We start from the raw sequence: 12,375 nt of genomic DNA on the forward strand, positions 1-12,375 counted from the left end.
CACTGATGGGGCCTTGATGTTTATCTGATGGCAAACACACCCCTTGTGCATTCACACAGGAGCGTCTGCAGTTTCAGAACGTCCTAAGGCAGAATGTTACACAGAAAATGCTGGTGGGAGAACAAGAGGGAGGCAGTGACATTCTGTAGGAGGACAACAAGGAAGGAGAGCTTTAAAACCACGTGCCCTCAGCCCAGGATGGCACAGGGGACCACCGATGACGATGTCGAGTGCGTCCCCACTGCAGAGCAAGGCACACAGTCCCATCACCGCTGGTTCCAAGAGTTCCGCCATGCTGTGCAGACACCGAGTGGTTCGCATACAAAAGCCACAGGAGCATGGTCACATGTGCATGGACACGGATGTTTTTACACATCACGGCCGTGCGGTAGAGTGTGTGACGTGGAGGACACGGAGTAATACAAAAATATGGGTCTTGAGAGAGGAGACTAAGCATAATTTCTTCTCAAGAAAACATATAAAAGCAGCCGGGGTGAGAGAGTGTGAATGTCAAAGGTCTTGGGCCCTACCAGTCTCTCCCAGTTCCCACAGCCCCAACAAGACTTTGAGCGGCTGGATGACACTCCCAGTTTCCAGTCCCCTGCGCTAGGCTGTCCTGCAGGCCTAGGCTCCACGTCCAAGCCCAGCAGCTGTCTGCACGTCTGTCCCGAGAGAGCACCTCAGCTCATGCTCCTGGGACCGTGCTGCAACCCAAACCTCCCGTCATGCCCGTCGGGAGACCTACTTGTTTGGGGGCATCCGTGGAGGTGGCGTGGACGTCAGCACCTCGGAGGCCGTTGGACTCAAACACCACTGTGGGAACAAGGGGAGTGTTAGCGGCAATCAGGACCATTACAGATCAAGCGTTCCACACAAAAAGACACCAGCGCCTAGCCCAGGGCTGGGAAACACCAATTCACCCTCACACTTCCGAAGGGACTGTGATGCTGCCGCCCGGGGCCACTGCCCTTTTTAATTCAGACGCGGCTGCTGAAGAAAGCCTCACTGACAACATTAATTACCAGCCTGTGGGAAGGGACCCTCCTCCTGCCTCACTTACCATTTGGCCCCTGTCATTTCACATCAGACCGGCTTACGTGTGATCCTTCACACTTCTGAGAACGGACCCTCCAGCCTCCCGCTCCCACAGTGGGTGACACGCGGCTTCTCAGCCTGACACGGTCTCGGGGCGGCGCGTTCCTATGGGCCCGGGGTCCGCATCCCTCCTGGGTGCCTCGGGAGGGTCCCGGCCACACCATAGGGGGCCCAGCGCCTGTCACACTGACAGCGGCTTTGATTTCCGTGAGTGCTGGTGGCAGCACAGCTCATTCGCATATTCATTTCTGGGGAGTCTACTCTCTAATTAAAATGAAACATTTGCAAACAGGCTTATCTCAAATTAAACCACATGGCACTTGATGCAAAGAAAAATCTGTTTCAGGAGAGTCTGGCGCACAGTCACAGAAGGGGATGCGTCACCCCCCCACACACACACAAGGGCCTAGGTGTCCGCATGTCAACAACCGGGGGGGGGGGCAGATGAACCCCTGCAGAGGACACCCACACCCCACGGGGACAAGGAAGGGAGGGGTGGAGGGACAGAGGGACGGAGGGACAGGGCGAGCCGTACCTGAGTGAGCCCGCATGTGTGCCCGCAGGTGGCTGGGCTGGTGGAAGCACTTCCCGCACTCCACGCAGACGAAGTCTCCTTGGCGGGCCTGCGTCCGGGGCATCCCTGGGTGGCAGTGGCCAAGGGGTGCAGATGCGGGAGGGGAGAGGAAACCATCATTAGTCTGTCTGATGCGACCTGAGGGGAGCTACCTTCCTTGAGGCTCCTCTGACAGAGCCAGGCACAGGCAGGGCCCCGAGCGAGCATGAATTACAGCGAATTAAACTCACTCCATGATGAGCCCGAAACGGCGGCTGTCAGGTGTGCGGCTCCGAGCAGCTGGATGCTCGCCCAGCCTTCTCAGGCTCTGTCAGCGGCACACCAAGCAAATCGGAGTGACACTGGGTGGCCAGACCGGGCGCCGCAACTCAGAGGCAGCAAGGCCGGGCCCATCCCCGGTCGATATGCTGGGCCACGGGCCAGGGGCGAGCCATCAACACCTCACCCACTGGGCCCGTACCTGTGTGTCCCACGCTGTCCCCACGGAGCCCACAGGGAACACCTGGGAATGAGGCCCTGGGCCGAAGCACTGGCCTCGAGTTCCCTTCTGATCCTAAGCGCAGTCAGCTTTGCTCGGAAAAGGGAGGCCGATATGCTCACTCATCTGAATACCTTTCCTGTTACGGTGTCTTGAAGAAAAGGCTAATTTTCACAGCATGGTGGCTCCACAGAGACTTCCCTGAGCTCAATGGTAACTCAACTCAATGGAGGAACAAGACACGAAACTACTCACTAGAGTTACCTCTGAAGCAACACATTTTTAAATGAAGCTCAGTGAGCTGTTGATGGACTGAAAGTGTGACATTTTAGTGTGAAAGGGTCTTAGTCAGATCAGCAGAACCCAAGTCACGATTCCCAATTCAGATGCCTCCACAGATAAAACAACACACAATCGTTGATACGTTGCAGGTAGCATTTATGGAGAGAAGAAGCAAAGAAAGGCACGAACCGGCAGGCAGACCTGTCTGATTTCTCACGTTAACAAGTCATTAACCCGGGCCTCAGAGAAATTCAAGAACTTGCCCACCCAGTTCTCAGTTCAGGAACGCAAAAAGCATCAGACACATCATAACCAACACTTGTCCCACTGTCATTAATGGAAAACCACTCACTAATGTTGGCAAGGGCTCCATGCAACGTACAACAAGAAAAGCATGACTCAGCAACTTCAGCTATCACCCGCGGGCTCCTCTTCCCAAGAGTTTTCAGCAAGCGCATGGGTGGAGGGAAAGCTCAGGAGAGCTGTCCCTTCTGAGCGAGGCCCTCCTGCAGGGGCTGGCACCCACGCCCCCACGTCTCCACTGAGTCCGAGTACACACATCCAGTGTGAAAATGGCTACACCGCTGGCTTTGTGTTCAGGGACGCCTTTCCTTCCTTATTTGGGTCCAGGAAACTCTCAGCTCAAAAAGCACCCTGTTCCCCACTCCCTTCCACCACCCAGAGGCGCTGCCATGGAAACCTCCTCTGACGGTCACCGTGGCTGTTCCGTTTTCCCAGGTACAATCAGACTGCTTCCCATGCACAGGCCCTGCCTACACGAGACACCTGCTAACGATGGTGACAGACAGCACGGCACTTGTGTCTGAAGTCACATTCAAACACAAGTCATTATAACACTGTTTCCCTGAGGAAATCTCTCAGCTGGCTACTTCCTATCCAAACTACTCCTCTACTCACCATTCTTACTCCCCCAATTAAGGATGCATCAGCATGTGTGCACACACATACACACACACACACACACACACACACACGCTTCCCTGCGCATTCTGCCAGAGCATTTTATCTTTACTTCCTAAAGAAAGGACCCTTGTCCTTTGTGGTCAATAATATTATGCCAAAGCTACTGCAAAATTCTGAGTTAATCAAAAGGTTATGAACTTCATTAGAATTGAAGCCCACCTGGTGAGCGGCAGCGCTAACACTCTAACCCAGAAACCAGATGTGTGCAAAGGGGAGTCGGAAGGGAGGAAGCGGCCTGGCCAGCCTTCCAGGGACGCTAACCCTCGTCAGATGCTCACCCTTGTCTGAAAGATTCAGGCCAAGGAAGCACAGTCTTTCAAATCATCATATTACTGCGTCCCTGGTAGAAGGGATCATTTTTAAGTGCCAATAAGAAAGACCTTACATAGTATTCTATCCAGCACGATGTCATTCCCGTTAGCTTTAGTTTTTTATTCTAAAACCCATACTATCATATGCCACTGGCTAACCACAAGTCTGGAAACACAGATGATCTGTTATTTTATTACTATTCTATCAACAAACCATTCATGTTATAGTCACATTTCCAGACTTGGCAGCCACTCTGTGGAACAATGTTTTTTCCGTTCGTAAAAGGTGAGTTGGCGAGCCTGAGGGAAGGGACAGCGTCACTTCCTCATAACGCCTTCTTCTTTTGGCAGCACTTCCAGACTATCATTTCTTCACAAGCATCTTCCACCTGAAACATGTGTGGGGAAAGGTCTCTGAGAACTGTCTTCCCTCCTGAAAACACCTGATGTCTTCGAGACCCTGCCTGAGAGCAACGTGCTGTGTGAATGGAAACGTCACTGAAAAAAAAATCACAGAATCTCACTGGCAGCGCCAACTGCATCACAGACACAACAATGCATTCCTCCTCCCCTGGAAGGTTCTCTCCCGAGGATTTCTCTTCCCCGGCTGCAAGGCGACGCTACAGGTGTAATCGATGGCCAGCACACCAAGGGGTGACCTTCACTCGCAGATGACACCCCAGGAGGAGACATAAAGCGAATGCATCAGATGACAAAATAAGAGCCAGAGTGCCCGCAGACTCAGAGAATAAACGTGATTTGGACTCGAGATGAATTAGGAGAGAACCCAGATTCAGGATGCAAGGGTTCACTGCCCACAGGGTCGAGGAGGAGCGGGCGCAGCCACAGTGGACAGCAAACCTCAGAAGGGGCGGTTACTGGCACGTGGAGCGACGTGTCTGTGATGACGCCCCTGCCCGAGCTGCAGCAACAGGCAGTCTCCCTAACAGGGACATTTACACTCCGGTCACCCCAGGGACCTCTCACCTCTCAGTCAGACCACACCCAGGCTCTGGATTGCCTTCTGCAGCAACAAACACCTCGAGAGCTTCCTAAACAACCTTGCAAAGGAGGGAAAGGAATCAGCGAAGTACATAGGTCAGACTGTGGGAACCTGTCCAGCTTGGGGTGCTTGGGCGGGAGCAGGACCCCAGGAGAGTATGATAGCCGTGGCAGGAGGCAGCGCACTGTCATGGGAAGGGTTCAGGCGGGTTCTCATCCACCCCTGAGTTGAGACCAGGACCCAGCAGAGGAAAAGGTCACCTGGGGGAGGCGGGTCCCTCCTTACCGGCAGGCTCACATGGCAGCCTGCAGAAGCGGATCTCGGTCCCTCCCCGCGCTCAGGAAGCTCTGATGCTACAACTGCACTTGTTAGTGGAGAAGCACTCAAGAGCTGAAAACACTTCCCCTGAGCGACCCCCATAGGAGCAAAGGGAAACACTCAGTCCTATGTCAGTGTGAATGTGAGAAGGGTGATCGTCCAGGAGAGCACAGGTGCTTTACGGAAGGTTGAGCACTTTTCACATTTAAAAAGTAAACACTTAATTTCTTTTTTTTTTTAAGCCTTAGGACCAATTATATTTTTAAATTTTAAGGAGAAAAGAAAATATGTCAAGCTCCTTTGTATTTCTATCTCTGTCATTTGAAATTCTTAAAACCTTGACTTCAAACTCACTTCTTTTGGGGGGGGAAACAATAAAAGGCACAAGCAGGCCGCAGGGCAGCACGGGAGACCTGAGCGTGGGTGTGGTGTGCTGGTGTGGGTCTGGGTCACCCGTGCAGCCATGGGGCTGGAACTAACTCAACTGCAGGTCGGGTTACGGGGCAGAGGTCACTGAGACACTGCGAACGTGTCGCTCACTCGCCGTGAGGGTGCAGTAGGGGAAGGACTGGACCGGCACCGGCCGACTCTCACCTGTCACCTGGGTCCAGAGCGTCTCACTTTCGGGTCCAAGAAAATTTGTATCTAAAGAACTGAGGCCAGTATCAGATCCCAAAGTCTGACCTGTGTACTTCTGATCCGTTACACAGCAAATAACCTGCGCGAGTGGAAACCACGGCTGACTGTGGAACTGAGACCGGAAAAAGTGCAACACTGAGCTGTGTGGAAGCTGTTTCACCACCTACCAGGAGGCTTATGCCCAGGCACGCTTATGCCCAGGCACGTGTTGGGCACAGAGCACCTCTGCCAGGAGACAGGGTGAGAACCTTAACCAGGACCCACGGGGTCTCACCGCATCTTACAAACACTCAGCATAAAGCCTCGCAACACCTCTGGGGGCCCAGGCCCTCGGCTCCACTCCGCAAAGTTCACAGGGAGTGCTGGCTGTGATGTGGGCAGGACCCACATGGCTCAGTAGTTTTCAGAATGGGAGCGGAGGCTGGATGCAATGCGAGCTCCACCAGACAGTCTCCAAGGCTGTGCAACGCCCTGGTTTTCTCCTAGTCGAGAAACACCCCATGTTTTCTCTAAGGGTCAACGTGAAGTAAAGCATCGCTGGCCAGACCGAGACCCTGCCGGAGAGCAACGTGCTGTGTGAATGGAAACGTCACTGAAAAAAAAATCACAGAATCTCACTGGCAGCGCCAACTGCATCACAGACACAACAATGCATTCCTCCTCCCCTGGAAGATTCTCCCCCGAGGATTTCTCTGTGGACCTGGGCTGGTCCCAAAGTCACAGGAGAAGAGCAGGAAGTTAGACTGGCACGTGTCTGCCCAGCACCATCACACAGTGGATTCGGGGTGCCTCTCTGCTGACATGACCTCACCACCCCTGAGCCCCATCCCCCAAAGTGCTTCCAGCGTAATGGGTGCTGAGGGGCCAGTTCTCAAAGGTCACAGTACACGGGGATCTACTTTGAGAAAGTGCAGATGTAAGAAGAGAAAGTGCAGGTGCCAGATGGACACTTCTGTCCAAGCCAGTGAGGACCACCCAAGGTGAGAACTCAGGGACAGACTCCACAGGGCTGGGTTTGTCTGGGTGGTTTTTCATGGGAAACACACTCAGATTTCCCAGGGTGCTTGGTGCACAGTGAGCGTGACCTTCAACTCACGATCAAGGGCATCATACCCAATGGGGCACGTGAAAACCTGCTGGCGATTCCTTGTTATTACTGCTAGGTGTCAACACTGAGGGACTGGCAGGAAAGGAAATAAGCATTTAAGGAATATTTTTTCCAGAACTAGCAAAAGTCCATTCCCCAAACTTTAGATGGAACGTTTCTAGTCTACAGAGGCTTTGTTTACTAATGCTGGCACACTGATGTATATAGATATATATATTTTTTAATTATATACAGTCAAACCTCGGTTCTCGAATGTCTCCCATCTTGAACAATTCGGTTCTCGACCAAGTTGTTCACGGGGAAAATGTCTCGGCTGTTGAACAAAACTTCGGTTCTCGACCCAACAACCCTTTCATGCTAATACCTGTATGATCAGTCACGTGTCTCTCAAGCTACAAACAAAGGAGAGAATGCACAAGTTGAGTCAATTTACCGCTACACCTCACGTTATTAGCATCTCAGGAAATTGTGCTGTGAAATATTTTCAGGGTATTTTTGCTTTTGTGGCTGCTCATTATTATTATTGAATATATACAGTAAGTCACTGTGGGTCTTAACAAGGTTAGTGATAGCAGAAAAGGGAAAAGAAAAGTTGTGAAAACAGTGATAGAGCTTCAAAGAGAAATAATTGCAAAGTATGATAGAAGCTAATTTTCCAGAGTAATAGGAATAAGAAAGGTCAAAACAGGGAATCATTTAGGGGTCTGGAACAGATTAATTTAATTTACATTATTTCCAATGGGGGAAAAAATGATTTGGTTTTGAACAAATTGCTTCTTGAACAGCCTTCCAGAACGAATTAAGTTTGAGAACCGAGGGTCCACTGTATACGTATAAGAATAAAACTTAACAAGGGACAATGAACATCTGTCGAAACTTTGCTTAAAATACCAAAGAGGTAAAGTGCCATGGAGGCGGCCTGCTCCTGTCAACATCAGCGAGGAGGAGGTGGAACTGTTTCCAAATGAACATCCCGGGAGGCAGCCCCAGGGCCACAGGTTAGACGCTGCCAGCAGGCAGCACTCCCAGCCGGAGGGGCACTCCCAGCCGGAGGGAGGGGGAGCCAGCTGGGGCCACAGCTGGGACGAAGGGAGGGACAGCACAGCTTACCTCTGTGCTCGGGCGCAGGGCCGCTGGCCCCCCAGCTCTGGCAGAGCGTGGCCAAGTCCTTTGGAATGTAGGTCTTAAAGATATTGAGGATGTCTAGACGCTTCTCATGGCCCTCGGGCGCCGGCTCCTGCTTGACAGCCTGTGGGGTGGGCTGGGCCTGCTGGGCTGTGTTCCCTCTGGAGCCCTGGCTGGCCTTGGAGGGGGGCTCTCGGGGAGGTAGAGCGGGGCCCCCGTCGTCTTTCATCTGCAGCTGACCCTGAGGCTGAGGGCTCAATTTGGCTTTCGGTGGGTCCGGGGCACTGTGCTTATTTGGGGGGCCCAGGCCGGCCCCCACAGGGGCGATGACATACTTGTCCCCCAGCCTGCTGGTGGCCGGGGGCTGGGAGCCCACCCGGGCAATGACAGTGGGTGTGGGGGTGGCACTTCTGCTGAAGCCACCGCCCACCGCAGGCCCGGGTCTGGGGCCGGCCTCCTGCTTCGGCCTGGGTGGAGGCGGCTGGGCCAGGGCACTGTGCTGCTCTGGGCCATGGCCCGGTTTGGTCTGCCGAGGCCCCTCGGAGCCAGCTGCCCAGAGAGCGCAGGGGCCCCCCAGATGGCCCTCCCGGCTCTTAGGCATGCCGGTGGCCTTTGGGGTCCCACCCAGGGGCAAGGAGCTGCCTTTGGGCCCTGGCGTGCCACCTGGCACCTGGGTGCGCGTGAACCTAGCGATGGGCAGAGGCTGGCAGTCTTTGCCCCCAAGGGCGGGCGGGGGGCCTGTGCGTCCGCTCCGGACGAGGAAAACCAAGTTGTTTCTGATGCTCTTGTAGCCGTTGGGCTGCGTCCACTGGGGGGCCATGGAGCTGCAGCTGACGCGGTGCCAGATCCGCTTGTGCATCCACAGCACCTCGGGGTAGTAGGTCTTGTGGCTGCAGTAGGGACACGGGTACACGGCCAGCGCCGCCTGCAGCGAGGAGGCCAGCTCCTTGTGGCTGGGATCGTCCCGGGTCGACCTCTCGCTCAGGTCCAGCGGGATCAGGTCTGGGGCCGGCGCCCTCCTGCCCCCAGAATGCTCCTTATTGTGCAGATCACAGGGCTTCTCTTTGGGGTGGCCAGCCGGGCTCTCCGAGGATAGCTGCAGGGCCGCGCCTTCTGGAAAAGCCTGACCTGCATTCGAAGGGAAGTCTACGGCGTCCCTAAAGCCGCGGACCTCCTGCTTGGGGTGGCACGCAGGCATCTTCAAGTCCACAGAAAACCGAGGCAGCTCCGGTCTCCTGGCGGTCTCCCTGCTGCGGTCCTCACGTGCGGACACAGGGGCTGCCGTTTCCGCGCGGGGCCCGCCGGGGTCCTGTCCTGGCAGGGTGCGTCCAAGGCTGTGACTCTGGCCTCCATTGGAGAGCAGGAGCTGAGCCACGTCTTCGGAAAAGCGGCGGCTGTGTGGCTTTGCCCCTGAGGATCAAATGTAAAACGTGAAGTTACCATTTCTCATCAGAACAGAACAAGGTACAGAAGCACAACCAGGCGCTGGGTGCGGAGAGGGTGCCCGGCTGCAATCAGAGCGCTCCAGAGTCTGGCTGGCTCCTCACCGCACTCTGCCAGGAGCCAAGGAGCTGGCCACCACCAAGGGCAACGTGACGTTTGGGGCGGGGCGTCTTTTTTTCAATTGATTTAAATGATTTGGGCGACTGTAGAGGAAAATAAAATAGCTGGATATTTAGTTACCTGTAACAACAGAGTCACTGGTTAACAGGGTGACTAGTTCATCAAACACCAGGAAATGCACTTTCTTACACACAGACTTCCCAGGCTCTCCAAACTGGGGCTACTGGGGGGCTGCAGGATCACCCCCAGCCAGCTGTGTTAAGGTAAGAAAACTCAGAGAGGCCAATAGGCAATCCATGGCCACGCTGCACAGCCGGAAAACAGCTCAGTCTGCCCAAGGGGCCCTGGCTGCCTCTGAAACCGCTACAGGACAACCTGGCCCGATCCCAAAAGGGTCCCTAGAACTCTCTCCTGTACGGTCCGACGTTCAAGTCCAAAACCTCGACACCAAAACACTCCTGCACAGGCATGAAGGAAAGGGGCGAGTTAAGCCACTCACCCCCACCCTTCTGGGGAGACACCCGCACACGGCCCCACCTCTCTGCACCTGGAGGGTCCTGCCTGGGCGCACGTGGACCGCCTGCCTCTGCGCGAGGACTTGGTGTGACCAACCTCGTCTCTCCCCAGGTGGATGCTACATACTGCGAGATCGCGGCCGAGCGTGGCTGGTCTGGCCTCAAAGCTGAAGTTTTACAATTTCTGCAACATCGGACTTGACGATGACCAAGCAGATTTAACGGGACTTACGAAAAATCCCGTCTTAAGTTTGCACTGGTGCCCTGGGTTTATTTAACTCTAGGAGTCAACATTTAGAAGGTGTAAGAAATGTTTCAGGGTCCCTTAAACCTCCATTCTTCCTCCTGGGGAAGAATGTCCTCTCGTTGCTGCCAGTGGGACGGGGATGGGTTAAGATCAGGCGTTCTCTTGTGAGAAGCCCAGTACTGTCAGTTGTTACACAAGGTTGTTTTGAAGATTTTAACACTCTCTTGGAATGTAGGGGTCTGTTTACACAGAATGCTCTTTAAGTATCTGAGTATATTCTTGGAGTTGAGAGGTGGGTACCCCACGCTCTTCAGAAGGGATCCTCAGGAGAGCACCCTTCTCAGAGGCCGTGTCCTCGGAGCTGAGGCTCATTTCTAACCAGCAGGTAAGTAGTGAGCCACTCCAAGCAATTCAAAAGGATTATGTCCACGTAAAATATAGTGTTACCTGTACGTTGTCATCAGCAGAAACGGTGAGGAGCCAAGTCAAGGAGGGATGCTTTCTGCGGCTCCAAAAAGCTAACAGTAAAGTCAAGTGCGCTTGTCTGTCACAAGTGGTACCCGTGACCACTCAGAAGATGGGCAGCCCTGGCAAGCCCTACTGATAGAAGGGGCCTCCACCTGGAACTAAAGGGGGACCATCCTGGCCTGGGATGAACTCAGGCTGCTGCTTGTTGTGTCAAATTCACTTTTAAATGTTCACAGAGCAGCGTCTGGGGCTGGGAAGCTGGTGTTTCCCATACGGAAGGACCAGGGACTCACGGGAGGGCTGTTGGTGGAGCCTCCAAACTGAGCGGTGAGGCCTGTGCCATCTGACAGTGCACTTCTGGGAGGTCTGCAAAGCTCCTCCCAAGTCCCAAGCATCATGCTCCCAAAAAGTATCATCAAACATCACAGGCGAACTCCCAGTGCCTCTGATGGAGACACGGAGTAAGAAACGGACAGCAAATAACAGACGTAACATACCAAGTCCCCCGTGAGGCTGGGCAGAGTGTTACCTAAGGAAACTGGTAACCCAAAGAAAGACTACTCCCCAGTGGCCAGCTAACTGCAGGGGGACAATCAGGAATGGGGACTATGGATAATCTGAGATCAGAATGAGCGAGAGGGGAAGGCACAGGGTAGCCATGTGCTTCTTCACACCAGGCGGCCCGCTTACCACTCCCAGGGCCCTTTCTCATGGAGGTTCTCTGGTCAACAGGGCTGGTGAACTTGACCTCAATAGCGGACTCTGGTCAACTCAGAGAAGCACCCGAGGCCTGCCCCCTGCTCTCCCCCCACCCCCCACATTGCGACCCAGCAGCCCCTAAGGCACTGGAATAAACCCACAAGTGAGGGGCTGAGAAGGGCTGCGAAGGGCTGCCCTCGGCACCGTCAGGTCCGGGCAGGCCAAGAGGAGGGCTGCCCTGCTGGCCCCCAGGGGACAGGATTCACAGGATTCAGGGCCTCTGCTCCAGGTTCTTCCATGCCATTTCCAGTTTTATTCACGGTCATTTCATCTGCAAGGTGGACTTCCCAAAGAACTCCGTACCACCACTATCACCACCGAAAAGCAGGCCAGGCCCCCACCCACCAGCACAGAAGGGTCCCCTCCCTGCAGGACCCCAGCCCCCGCCGCCGTCCAGTCCTTCCTGCTGGTCACCAAGTTCCATGAACACACAGCTGCCTCAGAGGCGGCACGCAGCAAACACTTTATTAGATCACAAGGAAGACAGCTAGGAGTTTGAGCCATCTTCCTTGTGATCAGACAATGCACTTGATCTTCACTGGGAGGCTGAGTGACACCCTAAGAACAGAGGCTCAGGAAGCCCCGCAGGTCACTGTGGGCACAGGGCGCCTTAGAGGACCTGCATTGCTGTCCGGGTGCTAAAGCAGGTGCCGAGCCCGCAGGAAGCATGCGTGTGTGTGACCCCATACACATGCATCACATATGTGCACATCACATGCACTCTCACACACACAGTCGTTTTTCCATGGCTGCTCTCTCTTTGGCCCAATAGTTTCTGTGATTCACACATACCTTAAATTACTCCATTTCTTTCTAAATAGGAACTTCCTGGATGTGGTTTTAGCACTGACCAGACCCAATCCCAAGGCTGGGGTGCCGGGCTCACCTTGCACACGCATCTCACGC

At 54.3% G+C, this 12,375-nt stretch overlaps 1 protein-coding gene across 2 annotated transcripts in view; it reads right to left on the minus strand.

Moving 5' to 3' along the window:
• ZNF516 (zinc finger protein 516) overlaps positions 1 to 12,375 on the minus strand; it is a 79,777-nt gene that overhangs the window by 5,202 nt on the left and 62,200 nt on the right. The window contains exons 3-5 of one of the 2 annotated variants that reach the window (XM_006090796.3): positions 7,903 to 9,327; positions 1,631 to 1,735; positions 746 to 813 (exon numbers count right to left, since the gene is read on the minus strand). In XM_006090796.3, coding sequence (XP_006090858.1) covers positions 746 to 813; positions 1,631 to 1,735; positions 7,903 to 9,327 — 1,598 coding nt within the window. Of the gene's footprint in view, positions 1 to 745; positions 814 to 1,630; positions 1,736 to 3,390; positions 4,114 to 7,032; positions 7,185 to 7,902; positions 9,328 to 12,375 lie in introns of those variants that run through there. The other variant, XR_002829790.1, reaches the window with a different exon arrangement.

Source organism: Myotis lucifugus, unplaced genomic scaffold (genome assembly GCF_000147115.1).
Source record: "Myotis lucifugus unplaced genomic scaffold, Myoluc2.0 scaffold_82, whole genome shotgun sequence".
Classification (NCBI taxonomy): Eukaryota; Metazoa; Chordata; class Mammalia; order Chiroptera; family Vespertilionidae; genus Myotis; species Myotis lucifugus.